Source organism: Rhododendron vialii, chromosome 4a (assembly GCF_030253575.1).
Source record: "Rhododendron vialii isolate Sample 1 chromosome 4a, ASM3025357v1".
Classification (NCBI taxonomy): domain Eukaryota; kingdom Viridiplantae; phylum Streptophyta; class Magnoliopsida; order Ericales; family Ericaceae; genus Rhododendron; species Rhododendron vialii.
In genome coordinates, this window is record NC_080560.1 from 9,907,200 (window position 1) to 9,928,829 (window position 21,630).

General features: G+C 40.4%; 1 protein-coding gene and 1 non-coding gene across 2 annotated transcripts; both read right to left on the bottom strand.

The window, feature by feature from the left end:
- Nucleotides 1-10,676: 10,676 nt before the first annotated feature.
- On the bottom strand, nucleotides 10,677-13,936 carry LOC131321949 (uncharacterized). The gene has a single exon (XM_058353004.1). It carries the CDS (start codon nucleotides 13,834-13,836, stop codon nucleotides 11,494-11,496), a length of 2,343 nt encoding a protein of 780 aa, XP_058208987.1. The 5' UTR covers nucleotides 13,837-13,936; the 3' UTR covers nucleotides 10,677-11,493.
- Nucleotides 13,937-21,452: 7,516 nt separating this feature from the next.
- On the bottom strand, nucleotides 21,453-21,559 carry LOC131325008 (small nucleolar RNA R71). The gene has a single exon (XR_009199576.1). It is a non-coding gene; the product is annotated as a small nucleolar RNA R71 (small nucleolar RNA).
- Between the last annotated feature and the right edge of the window lie 71 nt (nucleotides 21,560-21,630).

Sequence of the window (21,630 nt, forward strand, 5' to 3'; positions counted from 1 at the left end):
CTCCCCGTTGTAAAGAAAAGCGAGTAAGAATCAGTACTTTCCTATTATATCTTGTGTGCTTCACATAGCTTGCGTCTTGTGTTCTCTTACTCTTTCAATCATAATCTACTTTGTGTAAACTAACGACAACTTCTTTATTTCCTGGGAGCTTTTCTTAACAAGTAGTACAAAATGGAAACGTTACTGAGAAATCGAACATAGTATAGCAACCCAAAATTGACAAAGAATAGCTCGTTGAACATCAGTTCTTAGTAAAGGTGGAAGCTATGGTACACAGGGTATACGGTACGTCTAAATTATGACAATTTGTGATTTTCATTATGACGATTTTTGATTTTTTAATGCATATTTACGATTCTAGTTACGACTTGTACATTAAAATTTACCTATTGAACAAGTCATTAGCAGGTTACCCATAATTAAAAAATATTATTATTATGTAACCATAATTATTCGTACCGAAATCCATAATACTTGTACTATAACCAAATATATGCGTACAATATCAAAAATTAAATAATGTTACCCACAAATGTTCTAACAACACCATAAATTGGCATTATCTTATCAGAATGAATCGTACCAAATTTTTTTTGACTCGTATGATATTCCGTAACAAAATCAAAATATGTCATACCAGAATCAACAATTGTTATACTTAAGCCAAAAATATTTGTAAAATGCCACAAATTTTATAATATAACCACAATTATTATGACAACATCTAAAATTGTCATTTTCTTAACACAAAGTGTCGTATCAAAAGAAAACATATTAAATACCACAAATTATATAACAAACCATAATTATTATGACAATACCATAAATTGACGTTTTCTTACCACAATGTGTCGTACCAAAGGAAATTAATTAAAATATTCCGTAATAACACATGTCTAAAATACCACAAATTTAGTAATATAACCAAATTTGTTATGACAATACCATAAATTGACGTTTTCATACCCATAACGTGTCGTATAAAAAAATTCAATCAAAATGTTCAATTAACGATAATTATAATCAACAAAATATCATACTACAAATTCAGTAATATAACCAAATTTGTTATGACAACACCATAAATTGGCGTTTTCATACCCACAACGTGTCGTATAAAAAAAATTCAATTGAAATGCTTAGTTAACGATAGTTATTATTAACAAAATACCATACCGCAAATTCAATAATATAACCAAATTTGTTATGACAACATCATAAATTGACGTTTTCATACCCACAACGTGTCGTATAAAAAAATTCAATCAGAATGTTCAATTAACGATAATTATAATCAACAAAATATCATACCACAAATTCAGTAACATAATCAAATTTGTTATAACAACACCATAAATTAGCGTTTTCATACCCACAACGTGTCGTATAAAAAAAATTCAATCGGAATGTTCAGTAAATGATAGTTATAATTGGCAAAATACAATACCACTAATTATTTTCAATTCCCGCCACATTATTTTTTAAAATTTTAAAATTTCCACCATTTTATCTTAATTTTCGATTCCCTCCATACTATTTTTTCAAATTCTTATTTGTCCCTACACAATACCTCAATAATTTATACAAAAAATGAAATTCTTGCACAAAATTTTCATCTAAGAAATTCACCAAAAAATAAGTATTATACCCAAATTTTTGAATACAACTATAATTTCCTCTCAAAATATTGTCTAAATCAAATTCTTTCTCTACAAAATTTAATTCAAAAAATCAAAATTCCTTCGTGGAAAAATGAGAGGTCACTAAAAAAATAATTATCCTACTGTCTTAAATGCATACATTTTCGACACTAAAATGGAGTTCCAAAAAATAAGTGTGAATATCAAAAAATAGAGTGTGAAAATTACTCCCCTGGCCTTTTTGTAATTGGTGAAATTAATTATATTAATACCCAATCTTATTAATATTCAGGGCGGTGCACTTAACAATTGGCACTATATATTTGACACATGGATAGGTGTCAAACCTTCACCCTATGCATACTGATCAAAATTTAATGGTGGTCCTTGGAACTAGGTCGTGGAAGTAAAATCTAAATAATTTTGTAAATTTATTGTTATTGTACTTTCTTTCAAAAAAATTTATTATAGTCGACATATTGATTTACAATAATAACATAGGCTATAATATGATCTACAAGTGTAGGCCCAGCACTACGACGGAGGCATTTGAAGTCTCTGTCTTCTCAAAATTTTAGCTTGAAAATAAAGTTGCTACATACAAGAAAATATTATATAATTAATAGTCTTTAGAATTACAAATTCTCAATTGTGTACCATAGTGATAAAGTGTTGAAATTTGGACATTTATCTAAAAGATCTGGGGTTCATGTCTTGCACCCTTCGTTCCTATTTTTTTTTAAAAGAATGTTGTTATTTTTTAGGATAAATTACATAGTTAGTCCTTAAAATTTCATACTTCAACAAATCTTGTCGTTCAATTTCAATATAACATTAAAATATAATAATGCACCATTTGAGCCCGACGTAAGGTGTTTTTTTTATATTTTATTTTATTTTATTAAAATCGTCTATCTTTTACATAATATTAATTAGGTCATTTGTACCAAGAATGAAGTTGATGGCTTATAGCTAGACACTTAATTGGATGAAAAATATCATTATATTATTCAATTTGCGTGCCGATGATGGACCTTTCTAAACCTGATTGAGACAAAAATTTACGTAGGTGACTTAATCAACAAACATAAAAAATTCAACGGATTTGATCATCATTATTGTGTCAAAGTCGTATGGCTACATTACATTCAACTACAACAGAAGACTAGGTTTCATACCAAATACTATAAATTGACTGTATAGTCTAAATGTCGTTAGTGACTGTATTTTTAAAATGATCGATCAGGACTGTTAGGATGTTAAGTTATACAATATTTAATTTGTGATATTTTAGACATGTATCTTGCTTGAGTATAATAATTATTGATTATGCTACGATATATTTTGGTCTTGTATCTAGTATCTTTTGATCGATTTCTTTTGGTACGACACATTGTGATAAGAAAGTGTCAATTTTTTGTGTTGTCATAACAATTGTGGTTATGTTATATAATTTGTAGTATTTTACACATGAGGGAGATAGAGAGAAAGTCAAAGATGAGAGAACAACCTGTTACCTGCTAAGCCCTTTTTTTATTTTATAAATTGATTTAATATATGGATGGTCCGGATTATTTACTTTGAAATCCAATGGTTTAAAATCATGATGCGTACGGTACATCCCTAATAAGGGGTGTATACCATAGGACTACCCCTTAGTAAAAGGTACAGCTCACTGAAGTAATATGGAGTATAATCATCGCAACGCAACCAATGAGCTGTCTAAGCGTGTTCTGGAAGTAAAATGAGCGTTATCAGGTATGTGCTTGCAAGTTTATAGAAACAACAGTAAGGTTTGAGAATCGCGCAAAATTTTGATGTTGATTTACTCTCAGATGCAAAGAGAATATTGAAATGTACTGTAGTTAGTGATAAAAAAAAAGAAACTGCTACAGGCTACAGCCATTTGAAACACCGGAATATTTTATTCTAACCTTAAAGAAGGTGGACTAGTTAAAGTTTCATGACTTTTTATATATATGAGTAAATAAAAAGAATCTCTGCTCCCTCATGCAGAAGCTTTCTGAAACAGGGGATAGGCATTGGACGAATTGCTAAGAATTTGAGACAGCATAAACTACTGAGGAAAATCAAAGTCACCTGGCAGCAAACATATCACTAAGCCCCTTGAATGTTCAGACAAAACATTTTCGACAGAAAGAATACGACATCAGCGTTTTCAATTGTATTCTGATTTTATTCTACTCCTTCCTTGAGCATCGAAAATCATTCTCACTTTCTCAGTGAAGTCTGCCTATTCTACATGGGAAAACAAGAATTTCTTGGAAGAGATGGAGTTATTCAAAGCTTGGAAGAACCTCTATCTACCCATCAAAAGTTGAAATGTTTACTTGGATGGAAATTGTATTGCTTCCAAATCAGTCTTGGTAAGGAGAGGCATTACAGTTAGTGATGCATTACACTTTTGTGGATTATTAATTCGTAAAAATTCAATTTTTTTTTACTCAAATATTTTTAAAAATATTCAAGATAAAGTAAATAGATGATATTTGTCCTTATCAAGAAGTTAGATGAATGAAATAAATGACTTTTGTAATTTAAGAACGAAGTGGAAAAATGGAGCATAGTTGAGGGAGTAAAAATTAGTAAAAAATATTCTCACCGTCAAGAGAATTATCCCAAATTGAAACCCTTGCGTTGCGCACAACTCTGCGATTTTGAAAGTTCTCCTATTCCACTTGTGCGTTCTTCATCATGCACCGGCGATAATATCGAAACAGACGAAGCAAATCCTCACATCAACTCCAAATTCGCCGGAGAAAAGCTCGCCGGCGGCAGAACTCGTCGGGAGCAACGTAGATCTACTAACCGAGATACTTTTACAAAAGCCCGCCAAGCCGCTCATCAAATTCAAGTGTGTATCCAAACATTGGCTCTCTCTCATCCCCGACTCCGGGTTTGCTATCAACCAATGGCTTGATTTTGCGGAGATAAGAGTTATATTGTTTGTAACCTGACCACATAAAAGTTCACACCACTTCCCAAATCTGGCGTCCCTTCATCTGCATATAATTCTTCCATGGAAGAACCTTACTTGATTTTTGATCCTACAAAATCGATCGATCACCTTATTACAAGGTTGTGTTAGTTAATAGTTTCGATCACGTCAAACGCTTCACAATTGGCTGTATACACTTCCGATTCTCGAATGTGCGTCTTGGAAGAACGTGAGTCTCGAACCTCGAATTGATAGCTTCAAACGTGGTGTCATTTGGAATGGAGGAATTATCTGGAGGAGTTGCTCGAGGCACGAGCACGTCTACTCTCGACCAGACGTGGATACAAGGAAGCTGACACTGACTCGAGTGCCCCCAGACCCTAATCTCTCGACATGTGTGATTTATTTTGGAGAGTGTGTGGTGGCCGTTTGCTTCTTATTCAACTTGCTAAAAATGATGCTGTGGAATTGAAAGTGTTTGAGATGGACAGAGATGACTTCCGCTGGATACTTAGGTACCCGGTAGATCTAACATCCTTAATATTGCCGAATAGAAGTAGATGTGTAATTTCTGTTATTAGTGTTGTGCAAGTAGCAAAGGAAAATGATCTCGCAGTGATCTTCTACGTACAACCGGGGCAAAGTCATTTCTTGTAATCTTGAGTGCAGGGCAATGAAAGTAAGCGAGTTGTCTCCTCGTGAGATTTCACTTCTCACGCGAGAAAGAGAGCTCCACAAATCGACTTATCAATTCATTGAAAGTCTAGCTTTCTCCTGTTTTGAGCATGCATTACATGTTAAAGAAATGCCATAATCTAGTCATAGTCATACATGGATCAAATGGTGAATGTTTTAATTTGTTTGTCTCTGATCATATTAGGTTATTGTAATGATCAGGAATGTTGGCTATGTTGCTGTACTATCTTTTGTCATCACTAGGTATGATGGATTCTCATATGACCAATTTTGTCACATGGTAATTTCACGTGTTATCTAACTTCTACTGATGTATTCCCTATCTCTTTGGTCTTTGATGTTTACATTCTCTTTTAAGCTAGTCATAGAAGTTATAACTTGTAACAGTTCCAGGCCAGGAAAGTCATTTCCTATAATCTGAAGTGCTCAGCACTGTACGTTCTTCGCAATATGGAGCCAGCTGAAGCACTGTGTTTAAATGACCCTTATGCTCTTATCCATTTATTGAAATCCTATCGCAAGTACGTGTAATGAGGTCTGTTGTTGTGATTTGCACTTCTGTTTAGAATTCTCTAACACCTGACGTGTGATCTGAATTAGTTCTTTCTTCAGCATATCGCTCAGTAAACGCACTATTTGTCTCTTAGGTGAAGTATTTGTTGATTTTTGGTCTCTGAAGCTTCTATAATCATTTGATGTGAAAATTCTCTTCTATATTAGCCTGGTAGAAAACTCAACAAGAACCATTGCTCACTTCCCATGGCCGTTGAAATCGAGCATCCCGGTGATTACTTTTGTTGCTTGAATTGTGATACCACTGTAGCACAATTACTCGGAGCATCTCCAACCATGCCTTCTTTTCTTCATTTTTGAAGAATGAAGGCACTCCAACCATACTTCGTTTCACTCCTTCAAATTTTTATTTTTATTTTTATTTTTATCCGCTCAAATTTCATTCATAATCAAAAACGCCATACGGCATCTACAGATTTCAATCAAAACCACGAAAAGGAACAACAAGACAAACTGGAAGGACAAATTGCAACCTAAGACCAGGGACCTCTTCACACCGCCACTTACTCAAAGGCAGGGTCGGGACACGTGGAGTATGAATCCAGACAGCAATTACCTTTAAGAATCAGAACCCTAATCGTAGAGATCAATACAGCACAAAGAAATCTGTCTTCTCCAATGCAGTAATCCAAAAGCCACAACGCCTGCGAAACCGCAAAGCAAAAACACAAAGTGATTTCCCTTCGCAGGCGTGGATGCCACTCCAAGAGCAAACTCCCGCTGGCACGCGGAGTTCTGGCCACGGAAGGGCAACCGTTGAAAATCAACGCAACTCCGCAGCCACGGCGGGCAGACAACCGATCAGAGGCAGCTACGAAATCAAACCAGGATAAAGAAAAACTAACCAAAAGCAAAGTTATTTACCCACCACCGCACCCTCCGGATCTGGGGGAAACCCAGACCGGAAACAAAGCCAGACTGAAAAAACAGCCGGTGAAAACAAGACCGAAAACGAAACCCAACCAGAAAGGGAAAACCCTAACCCCAAAACCCCATTATTACCTCGCCGCCGGCCACCATTCACCAGATCTGAGCGGAAGGGGTTGAGTCCGGTCGAAAACAAGCCCACAGAACGCCGGCCGGAAGCCCGAGCACCGGAAGCTTGAAACACCTGGATCTCAAAACCACAAGCCAAACCAGACTGAAAATGGATACACCTAACGAAGAGGAGAAGAAGAGGCGATGGAGAGAGGGAGGGGGGATGGAGGAGGAGGCGGCGGCCCCCCTCCCCCAAAGCTGAAACGATTGGGACGGAGAACCACTTCAAAATGAAGAATCATTTTTGGTTCTTCATATATGGTGAACCACTTCAAAAATGAAGAACATTCTTCAAATGTCATTTGTACTATTCATTTTATCTAAAACGTGTGTTATCTTTGAAATTCTTGGTTAAATACATTACAAGATGTTTTTTCATACTTTCCGCATTCCGTAACGAGTAGATACTTAAGAATAATCTATTTTCTGGTTAAATACATTACAAGATGTTTTTCCATACTTTCCGCATTCCGTTTGGTACTGACGCAGTGGAATTAACAAGAAGATTAGTTATGTACTAATCAAACGATTGATAAACTCGAGTCCACGAGAAAAATAGACAAAGTCTGAACATTATTGATGTAAAAAGTTGCATAATCATTAGGTTACAATCCTTATATGGGCCCGAAACCCTTGAAACCCTAAAAAATAAACTCATAAAATAAAAGTCCCAAAAATTGGGGCTTTTCCTACAATTGAAAACGGAAAAGAAAAACAAGACTTTCCCTAAAAGAACCAACTTAAACGGAAATAAGGACTAAGAGTTATTAACGAATTAAATATTTACTCAAATGGCAAAAAACGTAAATTGAAGGCCTTTCCGAAGGAATTTGGCCGAAAAACACCATCGGTCACGAACTAAGATGGTGAGTCTTGATCGCAACGCAAAAATAAGTCAGCCCACCAAATTTGGGCCTGATCCGAGCTCGTCCGAAAGTTGTCAATTCGGGTGATTTGCAATTAAACAACATTTGGGCTTCTGAGGCTTCGACCGGTTCAATTGATCATGAAACTGAGCCTCCACATATTCTACGTCAGGTACCAATGAAGAGATATTGAGATTACCTACAAAATGAGACCAATATCCCAATATATTCAAAATTTATAATTTTGCAGCAAAAAACGAAGTACATTATTATATATATATATATATATATATATATAGAGAGAGAGAGAGAGAGAGAGAGAGAGAGAGAGAGAGAGAGAGAGAGAGAGAGATAAAAATGAAGAATTGGGTTAGAGTTATAGTGAATAGTGGAATTCTTCAAACACGCTTATCGGAAAAAATACATTATTTTGATTCTTCGATCAAATTGAACAATTGGGTTGGAGATCAGGTATTATTATTTGGTCTGGTTGCGAGAAAGGATGTGTGAACTCATTTGCTGCATGCTTTTGATTTACAATGTTGTAGACCTTGATAAGTGCATCGAGCTTGTCGACTCTTCCTCTTGTGGGTGATGTTCAAGTTGATCTCCTCTGTCAGTCTCTTGGATCTCTTGATTTGAATCTCGACGTACAGAGCTCCTTCTTCCCAATCGAAGTCAGTGTATAGCCGGCCAGAGACGACCAGAAGGCACTCTGATGACTAAGTAAGTCCCAATTGATTGCATTTGTAGTACAGTGTTAGGGTAAGGACGGTGTACCTATCTAAAGTTTGGTAGTGTACCTGTCTACGGTTTACTACTTGGTTAGAATTTATGCGTGATGATTGCCGAGTGTCACGTTGTTAGACAGCATCGAGCCACAAATGGGTAGTCCATGAGTAATTATTTAGCAGTTTGAGAGCGCAATCATGTAGTTTTCCGAATCTTTTGTGATCACACCAAAGATAGGTAGTCTATGAGAAGTTATTTAGCAGTTCATGAGAACAACCACATTATGCTCCAAATTTTTGTGATCACACTAAAGATGGGTAGTCCATGAGTAGTTACTTAGCAGGTCAGGAGCACATTCACATGGTGCTACTTCTACGGATCAATTATGTGGAGTTCTTAAAGCATCTCCAACTCTTATTTCCTTTTCAATCCAAATTTGTGTGAAAAGTTGGGTCAAAAGTTTTAGTTGGGTATATCTTCTTCAATGCTATACCTAATTATTTTTGTCCAAATATAATATTTTTTAGGCCTTCCTCCAAAATTTAAATAAAAATAGCACATTAGTAAACATTAAGCAGTGAAAAAAGGTGTTGAGATAAATGAGTATATTCTATTTTAAGTATTTTTTATTCCAATTTTAAATTTGGATAAAAAAATAAATATAAGGATTGAAGAATGAAGATGCGTACAAGTCTCTGACGGTAATTAGAGATAGTCGCTTGAATAAATTTTCTGCGCAACAAATTCTCCCAAATTGAAACCCTAGTGGTCTCCTATTCCACTTCTGCGGTTTTTTTTCTCGACGATAATGTCGAGACCAAGGAAGCAATTTCAAACATCACCTTCGAATTCGCCGGAGAAACACTCGCCGGCGGCGGAATCGTTGGGAGCAACGTAGATCTGCTAACCGAGATACTTATACGAGTGCCCGCTAAGCCGCTCATCAAATTCCAGCGTGTCCAAACACTGGCTCTCTCTCATCTCCGACTCCAACTTTGCTATCATCCAAACCCGCCGTAACCCCACTCCTCCCGTCTCCGGCATATACTTGCCCTCCAAAAGGGATTCCTCACAACCAAGTGTTCGAGTTTCGCCTCTCTCCCTTGGCGGCCGCCGTCGAAGTAGTCTTCCGGCTTTCTCCGTTCTCGATTTTGGTCCGCCAGGAGATTATCTAGAAGTAAGACACTCTTCCAATGGCTTAATTCTGTGCCAAAATGGCTCTAGGAGTTATATCGTTTGTAATCTGACCACTCAAAAGTTCATACCACTTCCCAAACCTGGTGTCACTTCATCTGAATATAATCCTTTCAGGGAACAACCTTACTTGATTTTTGATCCTACAAAATCACCTTATTACAAGGTTGTGTGTGTTAATAGTTCTGTTGACCTCAATGATTCCCGATTGGATATATACATCTCCGAATGTGCGTCTTGGAAGAACGTGAGTCTCGAACCTCGAATTGAGAACTTCAGACGTGGTGTCATTTGGAATGGAGGAATTATTTGGAGGAGTTGCTCGAGGTGCGAGCACGTCTACTATCAATTGGACGTGGATACAATGAAGCTGACAGTAACTCGAGTGCCCCTGGACCCTAATCTCTCGACTTGTGTGATTTATTTTGGAGAATGTGGTGGCCGTTTGCTTCTTATTCAGCTTCCTTTTAATGGTGCTAAGGAATTTAAGGTGTTTGAGATGGACAGAGATGACTTCCGCTGGATAGAGAGGTACGGGTAGATCTAACATCCTTAATATTGCCGAATGGAAGTAGATGCATAATTTCTGTGATTAGTGTTGTTAAAGGAGCAAAGGAGAACGATCTCGCAGTGGTCTTCTGCAATGGGGGTAAAGTCTTTTCCTGTAATCTTGAGTGCAGGACAATGAAGGTGCTTTGCGAGTTGTCTCCTGGTGAGATTTCAAATTTCGGGCAACTAAGAGAACTTCACAAATGGTCTCATCAATTCATCGAAAGTCTATCCCCTGTTTGAGTGATGCCTTACCTGTTGAAGAAATATCATAACCTTGTCATACATGGATCAAATGGTGAATGTTTTGTTGTCTCTGATTACATTAGGTTATTATAACCAGGAATGTTTGCCATGTTGCTGTACTATCTTTGGTCATCGGTAGGTATGATGGATTCTCCTATGACTTCTTTTGTCACTTGGTAATCACAGTCTACATTATGTGACATTGCACTTCTGTTTAGAATTCTCTGACACCTGACTTGTGCTCTTAATTAATCCTTTCTTCAGCATATGTCGGTCAGTGAACACATTCTAACTGTCCCTCAGGTGAAGTATTTTATAGGTTTTTGGTCTCTGATGCTATAATCATTATTTGATGTGAAATTCTCTTTTATGTTAGGCTGGTAGTGAGCCATTTCTTAACACATTCTCTTTATTCTTGTCCGATTAGTGGTCTTGGGGCACCCTCACGTGGTGCCCTGTCCCAACACCCTTATCCACCCTACATTTTTGTGAGATCCGCCCCCTGAAAAGATTTACGGATCACAACTCATTTAACCTATTTATCTCAGCATATAAGTGCTCATTTCAATGGATCTTTGACGTAGTTGATGGTCTCGACGAGATCTAAAAAGTGAACGATTTCTATCAACGAAATATGCCCAGAGTGGGCCCAAAAGTGGGCCAACGGGACGGTTGAGTCCATTTACATGGACTGGACTGGCCTCCTCACTCTAGGTCAAATTTTAACTGGAATGAGGCCGACACTTGATTGCTTTTTCAAATATCCAAAGTTAAAAGGATTTGATAGTTGGTAGACACCAGTGGCGTAGCAAGGAATGAAGACCTCTGGGGGCATAACAGAAACACCACCTTTAAAAAAAAAAAAAAAACTATAACAAAATGATACAACAATACTACCAAAAACCAAAATATTCATCAACCCACATAAGAGTTAATAACCTGTCCACAAATACTAACAAAAACTACCGTAGTCATAAACAAAAGTTACTAAACTAAGGTTTTACAATAGACCACGACGAGTTTTCATGTTTTGAAAGCTTTGCATGATAGTTTCATTGTCAATGCTTTCACATATGTCTCTCTCTATATATGCAACCATGCTATCACTTGTCCATTCATCACCCATTCGGTTGCGCCATTGATTCTTCACATAATTCATAGCCGAAAATGCCCTCTCAACTGTAGCAGTCGCAACTGGTAAAGTTAAAGCCAAAACTAAAAGCAAATAGACCAATGGATAAGCTCGGTGTCTTCCAATCTCCGCCATTTTCTGTGCAAGATCACTAATTCCATGCAAGCTTGAAAACTCAATGGTAGTGCGCATATCATCAATGTAATTATCAAGTTGATCATCAAGTATCATGAGGTCCATAGAGGAAAAATCTTGCGGATACAATTCAGCCATATGGATCAATTTTTCCTTTTCAAAAGAAGAGAACAAGTTAGATGGATTTAGACATGCCACACATAGAAGCAACTCCGTAGTCGATTCAGGGAAACGAGCATCAAGTTCAATAGCTTGCAAATCAATAACGGAGTTGAATATCTCAAAACGGAAATGATGTAAGTTTGTCACCTTATGAGCTTTGTGCCTCTTTCCCCCTCGAGATACAAACAAATCATCCATATTGGGAACAACTATTTCATGTTTTTCACAAAAAGATGATGTAACATTCAATAGAGTGATCCACCCACTCTCCCTCATTGTTTGGAGCCACCCTTTCGACAATTGAAGTAGAGCCATAGCATTAACAATATCTTGATCTTTCCTTTGGAGTGCTTGCGATAAGTCATTTGTAATTCCCAATATTGTTCTCATCAAATGAAGATACAAGATAAATTCAAAGGATTGCATTGACTCCAACAAAGAAGTTGCTTCTAATCTTTGTTCCAAGTATGTACCATCCTCCTCGACTATTTCAAGCACACCAATCACCGATGCAAACATACCCATTAACCTAACCAAAGAACTATAATGAGAGCTCCAACGTGTATCCCCAGGCCGCTTGAGACTAGTTTCTTGGTTCAACCCTCGCCCACTTTCAATCTCTCCAAGATTAAGTGCTTTAAGAACTCTTTCCACTTCATTTTCCCTAAGAATGTCTCGCCGCTTGCATGATGCTCCTACAACGGTCCCAACTTTAGAGACTAACTGAAAGAGATATCCAATACGGTCATCTTTCTTCGCCACAGCTACAAGAGCTAATTGTAATTGGTGTGCAAAACAATGAACATAATGTGCAGAAGAATTCTCTTTTAGTATGAGTGCTTTGAGACCATTTATCTCACCTTGCATATTACTAGCACCATCATAACCTTGCCCCCTCAATCTTCCAATACTCAATCCAAGTCTACAAAATAAATTATCCACAGCTTTCTTGAGCGACATAGCACTAGTATTAGGAACATGTTCAACACCTAAAAAGCGCTCAATCACATGACCCTTCTTATCAACATACCGAATTGCAAGTGCCATTTGCTCCTTGATTGAATTGTCACGGGCTTCATCAACCAAAATAGCAAAAAGTGCATCACCAACATCTCTGACAATCACATTAACAGCTTCACGTGCAGCCACACACACAATGTCTTTTTGGATCTCAGGAGAAGTCAACTTATTATTTTGTGGAGCATTGGCCAATACAACAGCTTTAACATCTTGATTACGTTGAGCATGCCACTTTAAAAGTTCAAGAAAATTACCTTGATTACGTGAAAATTCAGACTCGTCATGTCCACGAAATGCAAGTCCTTGATTTAGAAGAAATCGAGCACAATCAATTGATGCATTCAACCTTGTACGATAATCAATCCGAGCTTGTTCTGATTGCTTCAAAACTATAGTCTCAATATGTTGCTTTTGGTTTAACAAATCTTCACATTTTCTCCAAGCTTGAGTATGCGCACTGTTGTGGCCCCCCACATGAGTACGTAGTCTACGTTTCTTTTTCCAATTTGAAAAGCCATTACCAACAAAAGATTCACCTCCCGCTTGATCGCCAATACCCGGCTTGAAAAGATAGCAATAAAGACAAAAAGCGGCATCTTTTGTAATGCTATATTCTAACCAATCAGGAAATTCTTTAAACCAAGCCGGAATAAAACGCCGCATCGTTTTCCCAAATGCTTTGTTCGAAAAGTTATGGTTATGAGGCTGGCAAGGACCTTTTTGTAGATATGCCCTACGGATTTGGTCTCGATCATTTGGATTGCAATCCATAATCGAAGGACGTAGCCCTGGATCCGCGGGAAGTTCTGTCAAATTGAGTTCCACACGACTTCGTTTAGAAAGAGGAGAACTCTCATCTTGTTTTTGGTCTCGATCATTTGGATTGCAATTCATAATCGAAGGACATAGCCTTGGATCCGCGGGAAGTTCTGTCAAATTAAAATCCACACAACTTCGTTTGGAAAGAGGAGAACTCTCATCTTGTTTTTGAGAATCATGGATTTCATCAATTTTTGGCTTTGTTTTATAGTATCTCTTCATATCTGTAAACAAAAAATAGTATGTAACACAACTAAACACTTCCGGAAAAAAAACAGAGGAGTCATCTTGATGCTAGTGGGCATTATTGATTATTTTTTTTGCTAAGTAGTGTAAACTTATTTTATTCCCCTTGTTTTATATTATTCTATAGGTATATGTATATTATCATTTGTTAGATTCACGGTTCACCTCCCCAGGTCTAGGTCCCCTTGTAGCCTTGTTTTCTTCCCCACAAGACCACCGACCACAATTCAGTTAAACAGATGAATCATCATCAAAATACAATTCATACGAACACCGGAACACAAATTCACATAAAAGGAAGGAGAAACAACCCTAGTTTTTCTTCTAAAAGGAGGGGAAACAAAACGAGAAAAGAAAAATATGGTGTACCCAACTGTCCGACGATCTCTGGCGATCGGGGTTGGAGCTGGTCCGACGAGCTTCGACGTCGATGATCGGCTCTCTGGTTCCCGGCTCTCGCTGGCGATTTCAATCGGTTTTTGCCTTTTTGGAAAGAGAGAGAGAGAAGTGGGTCGGTGGAAGGAATTGTACAGAGGACAAAAAGTGAAAAAGGTAGCACTAAGGTCTAAGGAGCTAATATTTTTTTAAAGTAAAAAAAAAAAAAAAGTTTCGGAATTTTGCAGCAGTGGGGGCACGTGCCCCCACTCGTCCCTTACTAAATCCGCCGCTCGTAGACACTACCTTAGATATTCCTAGAGTTGGAAGGATTACTTGTGTAATACAGTGGGGCGCCATTGCGCCAAGAGGCCTTTGGCCCGAGTGCTAATCTGACTATTCTAACTTTCACCAAGCCAAAAACAGAGTGTAATAGTATGGGACATGGTTATTACTGTCATGTATACATGAATTAGGAGACCTATTTTACTTGGAATTGGATTACTATCAGTCTAATCCATTGTAACTTACAATTATAAATTGATAGCCCAAACAATCCTCTCTCTGGTGTTGAAGATGAAGAAAACAATGGTGTTGAGAGATGGAGGCTAAAAAGCGGAGCAGTGGTAGTGTTGATGATGAAGTTGCATGGATGAAAGGGGCTATGATCGGCGAAAGAGGTTTTGGGTCTGTTTATATTGCCACTGTGAAGCAACACGACGTGAAGCAACAGAGATCTCAGTTGTACACATGGCCGTGAAGTCAGCTGAGATCTCTGTTTCGGATTCGCTTCAAAAGGAGAGGCAGATTTCGAATGATCTTAAAGGGTGTCCTATGTAATGCAATGCTTTGGGGAAGAGATTACAAAGGATGAAATAGGCAACAACTTACAAGGTGTATAACTTGTTGTTAGAATATGCTTCGGGAGGTTATGTACACGTTTAGATCGAGAAATCTGATGGCATTGGGTTGCCAGAGTCGGAGGTCAGAGAACAAACAAAATCAATGCTTTTGGGTCTGCTTTACATACACAAGAAGGCCTATGTTCATTGCGATATCAAGCCTGAGAATGTGTAGGGGGCCGAAATATCCGAAGGATCACAGGGTTCACAAGGTCCAGAAAGGGGAATAAAGGTTCACACACTGTTTGACCCGTCATCTAAGCTGTCTCAGTTCATCTGTAAATAAGTTTGGGCTTCGGCCCGATATGCCAATAATTATCTGAAGGATAGATGAAACCACGAGTACTTCACCGACCGTCATATGCTATATCCGAACGTACGTACATTTGAGTTCGCTCGGGGGTCTCACCAAACGCTCGGTAGGAACATCCACTCGTTCGGATAAGTTGCTCTTCGGTAAGAAAACCAAACGCTCGGATAATTCGTGTGGCAGAAGTGGGTCCTGCCGAGTACAGGCGATTATGGAACCTTCCATAAATATCTATTGATAAGTAGGCTGCCTTTTCTGATATTCGACGTGACATCTCTGAGCAATGTGACCTTTCTGACATCAACCCATGTGACTCTGTAAGATCTGGGAAGTGGTGCTCATTAAATGGCCCTGTTGCAAGACGCCATCCGAGCATTATGCGACATGTGGAAAGTGAAACCAACTTGCTCAGCACTCCACTCCTTCGCCTATAAATAGAAGAACATGACCACAGAGAAAGGGTCTGAAAAACTCTGGAACACAAGCACTTTCTTCTCTCTACTAGCATATTTTCTCACTAAACTTCTTCTGCTCTTCTCCACCTACTGACTAGTTCGTCAGAGCTTCTTCCCGGAGGAACATCCCCCTCCGATTCTGCAGGTACACCAAGACAGGCGACATCTCTCACAGCTCCACACACGGAGACAGCTATACAGGAAGGAACACAGAGAAATTCCGCCCCCACAATTGGTGACTCTGCTGGGGACAAAAACTTTTGGGGTGTTCTTTGTGTTCTTCGTGTTCTTCACCAGTTGAGCGCTTGATACGATCATCTCAAATTCTGTTTGGTCCTGGCGTTTAAACGGAACAAATGGCTCAACACTTCTCACCTCCGGGTCTAGAGAACTTTACCCTTGGGTTGGAGGGCTACGGGTCTATCAACCTCGAGCCCCATCAAACGGCTAGGACGGTTCCCCACGTGGCCCGCCAACTTTCTTTTCCACCCATCGAGTTGGATATCGCCTTGGCCGAACAGAAACGTCAAGCAGCAGTTATTGCCATGCTTCAACAACGGCTGGAGGAGCGAGATGGAGGAGTGATCGCAACCCCGGCAAACGAGCATCATGCCGAGCCCAGTCGACCAAAGAAATCCCGAAAGCGAAGCAGACCGTCTCGTCCAGCCCAAATGGCCAAACCCGCCGTGTCCGAGCGGCGAACTGTCTTTGAACGTCTTGACCAAGGAGTTCAAAGACCTCGGCTGACGAGCATTATTCGTACCGAGAATTCACGATCCTCGGCTACAGGCTCCACTGTCGGCACCAATACAGGGGGCGCGTTACCCCAAGCACAATTCCGTTCCGAACGACAAATGAGTCCAAGAAGTGGGAAGAGGCCCGTGGATTTAAATGATCCACCTCGGCGCACACGTACCAGCAGCAACCGGGAATATTCGGTACGATTACGACACGAATCCGAATGCCACGACGGGCGGCGTTTGGTTAACTCTGGCAATCGCCACAGAACGAACAGCAAAGGAAACCGTTCGGAACACAATAATACGATTGTCTTGTACGATCAGTTCACGGGTTTGCCAACCGTGTATCAACCCGTCGACCAAGGTTTTCAGCCTCAGCATGCTCACTTGGCGGGCTCAAGAAGAGAGGCGCGTGCGCCTTCGGTTCCAGGCACTCGGCGACCGAAGGGAAAAAAGGAGCGTCACCAGCACCACCGACGAGAACGTAAAAAGACTCCTGAGCTGGTGGCAGAACTTCCTCTCCCTATTGTCCCGCAAACCCCAGTTCAAGAGGATAATTCGAAGCTCGGGAAGGCTAAGGCTTCCCCCTTCGTGGACGCTATTCAACAGGAGCGGCCACCGGACAGGTTTGTCATGCCGAAGCTGAAGCGTTATGAGGCAAAAGAAGACGCAATCACGTTCGTTTGTCGCTTTAAACAAACTATGAGCCTCCATAACTTTTCTGACGCCCTTATGTGTAAGATCTTCTCACTCACTCTCAGCGAGCCAATTATGTTGTGGTACAACCAGTTGAAGCCCAAATCAATTTCTTGCTTCAACGAGCTAGAGCTGGAGTTTAGTAAACGCTTTGTAACCAGCAACATACAACGAAAGACGCTATCTATGCTGGTGAACATGCGGAGAGGGGCTGGGGAGACCTTACGGCTTTACACCGAGCACTACTGGGAAGTCTACAATCTTATTCCTGATTGTGATCAAGGAGTTGCTGCAGAATCTTTTATGAACGGCTTGGATCCAACCTCGGCAATGTTCCGTGACCTCTCACGTAATCCACCTAAGACGATGGGAGAGCTCATGACCATAATCGAGAAAGATTGCGTTCATGAAGAAGCCATGGCCGAGCGAAACCCTCCAAAGGCGCCCGAACCTGCCAAGATAACTGGACCGAAGAAACAAGTATCAAACGTTCACCAGGGGCAAGGAGGCCAGGGCAGTTCAGGCCAAACGGTCAACAAGCCGATCAACAAGGGATGACCCCCACAGCACCCTCAGCCACAGTCGTGGCAGCAAACGAAAAGGGAGCCACGGCCAGACGAGTACGTGGCCGAGCATACTACATTTACCGAACCTATCTACAAACTCCTCAACATCATCGGCAAATTGCCATTTTTTGTTTGGCCGACTGTACTCTTAGGCACCGTCGGGCACGAACCAGGGATGTGCACATATCATAAGGAGCGCGACCATTACACCACGCAATGCCCACATTTCAAATGGTATCTTGAAGAGCTAGCTGCAGCGGGGCATCTAAATTAGTGGATTGACGTTCGGCGAAATCCACTTCCACCACCTCCCCCTGTTATCGGCAACCTTGTAAGCGTTATACAAGGGTTGGTTTCCGAAGGAAGGGCTACCGAGTTTCGTTCGGAAATTGATAGAGCCGTCGCCTCTATATCCGTCTGCAACGTTGGCGCTCCGGGAAAGCGAAAATGGGAGGATCCGAGCCTCGACAGTACTATTACCTTTTCATTCGACGACTTGAAAGGTGTTCAATGCCCTCATACGGACGCCCTCGTCGTTACTGTTGCTATTGAAAAATCAATCGTACAACGGGTATTGATAGACCAAGGAAGCTCGGCGGACGTGATGTTTTATTCAACATTTCAGAGCCTCGGATTATCTCCCGTTCAACTTCGGACAGCGTCCACTCCCCTTGTTAGTTTCACTGGAGCCCCGGTTTGGCCGCTCGGCTTGATCACTCTCCCTGTGCGGGCGGGATCACGAGTTCTCGAAATTGAATTTGTGGTGGTCGCTTCTCCTAGTCCGTACAACGTCATACTCGGCCGAACCTAGTTGCACGAAATGAAAGCAGTTGCTTCAACATTTCACCAGGTGGTAAAGTTTATTGGATGGAATGGACGTCAGGAGAGCCTCCGAGGGGATCAAATCCAATCAAAGAAATGCTACATCAGCACTGTCACAAACAAACAGAGCTGTATGGAGGTGCAATGCGTGGAAGCCATTCCCGTTCCTATAATCGAAGATGTGGGAGTGCCAGCCGAACGAAGATCTACCGAGGAGTTAATACGCTTCTCAATCCCTGGGGGCGAAGGAAGATATTTTTTAATTGGGAGTTCTTTGAGCGTAGCCGAACGCGAGGAGATGTATGACTTCCTCATGCGGAACATCGAAGTTTTCGCTTGGACTCCACAAGACATGCCGGGTGTGATAAGCCCTCTATAATGTAAATAATAGGGCTTATCTCTCTCATTTTTTGTCACACACACGTGCTTAACTTACTTTATTAAGATGATATTGTGCGGAGTTGGTGTTTTTGGCCCTTGCAGGTTTAAGGTGGAAATAAGGCGTGTTTTGATGCCATGGATCAATTCCAAGGGTATCCGTACACCCGAGGCCACTTGGCACTCCATCGCCGAGTCCCAAGAATGATGAACAGTAGCTTTGGAGGGTGTGCGGGACAACGGAAGCCCAAAGGGCATGGAAAGGCTAAAGAACCAAAGGAGACAGAAATCTGTCCAGCCGCTACCCGTAGCCCAAAAATGGTACTACCCGTAGCCAGTGATCAGAAGCTGTGTCAAATTGCAAAACGAGACTACTACCCGTAGCCCAAAAATGGTACTACCCGTAGCACCTGGGATTTTCTGCCGATTTTTGTACCCGACCAAGCAACAACTTAGGGGTATTTAGGACTTTTGTAACTCTTTTTTAAGGGGCTATAAATACTTTCAAGCCTGATTTCAGTAGGGTATCTTTACTTTGGCACTCTCTCTCTCTCTCTCTACCTCCATTAATGGAGCTCCCATCTCTCTCTTCATTTATGCTTTGAGGAGGATTTTTGAGTACGATCCGTCTACTTCCAAAGCTTTTAGTCTTCATTAAAGGTGTAAGGAATCTCATTCTCTTCGAGGATCTTGTCTTTATTTCGAATTTAATCAATGTTTAGTTTTCTCCTTACCATTACCCGTGCTCATTTCATGTCTTCTTACGATATGTGTGAGTAGTGTAGTAAGGTTAGGTTGTGGGATGGTTAGCATCCCGTAACCAAGGGTGTTGCTTGTTCTTCTCATGTAATTTTCGTTTTTATAGCTTAAGCATATGCTAGAGTCAATTTTAAGTATCAAAACTTTGAGGTGTTAATCTCTTTGATCAAATGTAGGCAAGGGTTAAACTTCTTGCCACATTTGATACTTGGAGCTATGTCCCTCCTTGTGTTTGTCTAAATGCACCAAAAGAACCCTAGACATGTTTAACACTTTGGTTAAAAAGAGAAGAATCAAGTTTATCCTTGCGTTATGGGTGTTAATTATTCCTAAACCTAGCCTTTAGGTTAATCTCCAGTTAAAAATCCGTAGTTAGGTTAAGTAGCAAGTTAACTAAATCGTTCAGTTGGCCGTCTCAACGCCGAAGTTTGGTTGGCGGTCCTAACGCTAAATCTCTACGCGAGCTAATCTCTGAAAACAAGTTATGGATGCGCTCCCTGTGGATTCGACCCCGGACTTCCGGGTATTATGCTTTCAACCGACCTAACCCTACGCTTGGGGTATTCTTATTGCAACACACATTAAGGTCGCAAGCATTTTTGGCGCCGTTGCCGGGGAGCGCTTTCTTTTATAGCTTATCTTTGGAGGTTCGCCAACCCATTGTAAGTATCTCGTTAATTTTTACTTTGTGTGATTTGTAATTAATCTAGTGGATACCTCTAACTTGAGCCTCTCAAACGTGAGGTGTAACGAAGCTAGAGTAAGTACGAATCACCTTTTCTTTTATTGCTTTTCTTATTGAGGCGGCGGCATAGCCCCTCTTATCTGTTTACTTTAATCTTGTTGTCCATTGTTTTTCGAGAAAGGGTTTTCAAGTGTATGCGTGGTGGTCATCGTGGAGCCTTTCGGAGCCCAACTTCTAAAAGGCTTCATAGATCTTTTTCTCCTCCTCGACCCAAAACTCCTCGTCGGGTTCGAGCTAGGACACCGCCACCCCAAAGAATTCCTTTTTCTGTAAGAACCCCTCCTCGAGAAAGAATGGCCGGAAACGGTGAAGGCGAAATGCCACCGGTTGTGCCCGAAAGGACCATGAGTGACTATATGAATCCGGCCCGTTCTACTCCGCGGCCCACTATAGTCCTTCCGGCCACAACCGACGCGAATAACTTCACCGTTAAAATGCATCACATTAACATGATGCCATCTTTTTATGGCAAAGACAAAGAATGCCCGTACACTCATATGCGGGCATTCGAGGAATTGGTTTCCACAATAGTGTCCACGCCCGCTCAGCTTGAGTCCGCAAAACTAAAACTCTTCCCATTTTCTGTGAAAGACAAAGCCAAGATTTGGTTGAATAACATGAGGCCCCAATCCTTGGCAAATTGGGCGGATTTATCAAAGGCTTTCTACATGAAATTTTTCCCCCGCATCTCACAAAGGAACTCATGAATCAAATTCAAACTTTCAAACAAAGAGAGGGGGAATCTTTTTATCAATATTGGGAGAGGTACAAGGATTTGCTTAACTCCATCCCACATCATGGCTTACCGGTTTTTCAAAGAGTCGAGTTTTTGTTAAAGGGATGCTTTCCAAGCACCCGACTTCTTATGGATAGCA

Coding starts and splice junctions, on each gene's coding strand:
- LOC131321949 (XM_058353004.1), bottom strand. CDS start 13,836: ATGAATTGCAATCCAAATGATCGAGACCAAAAACAAGATGAGAGTTCT.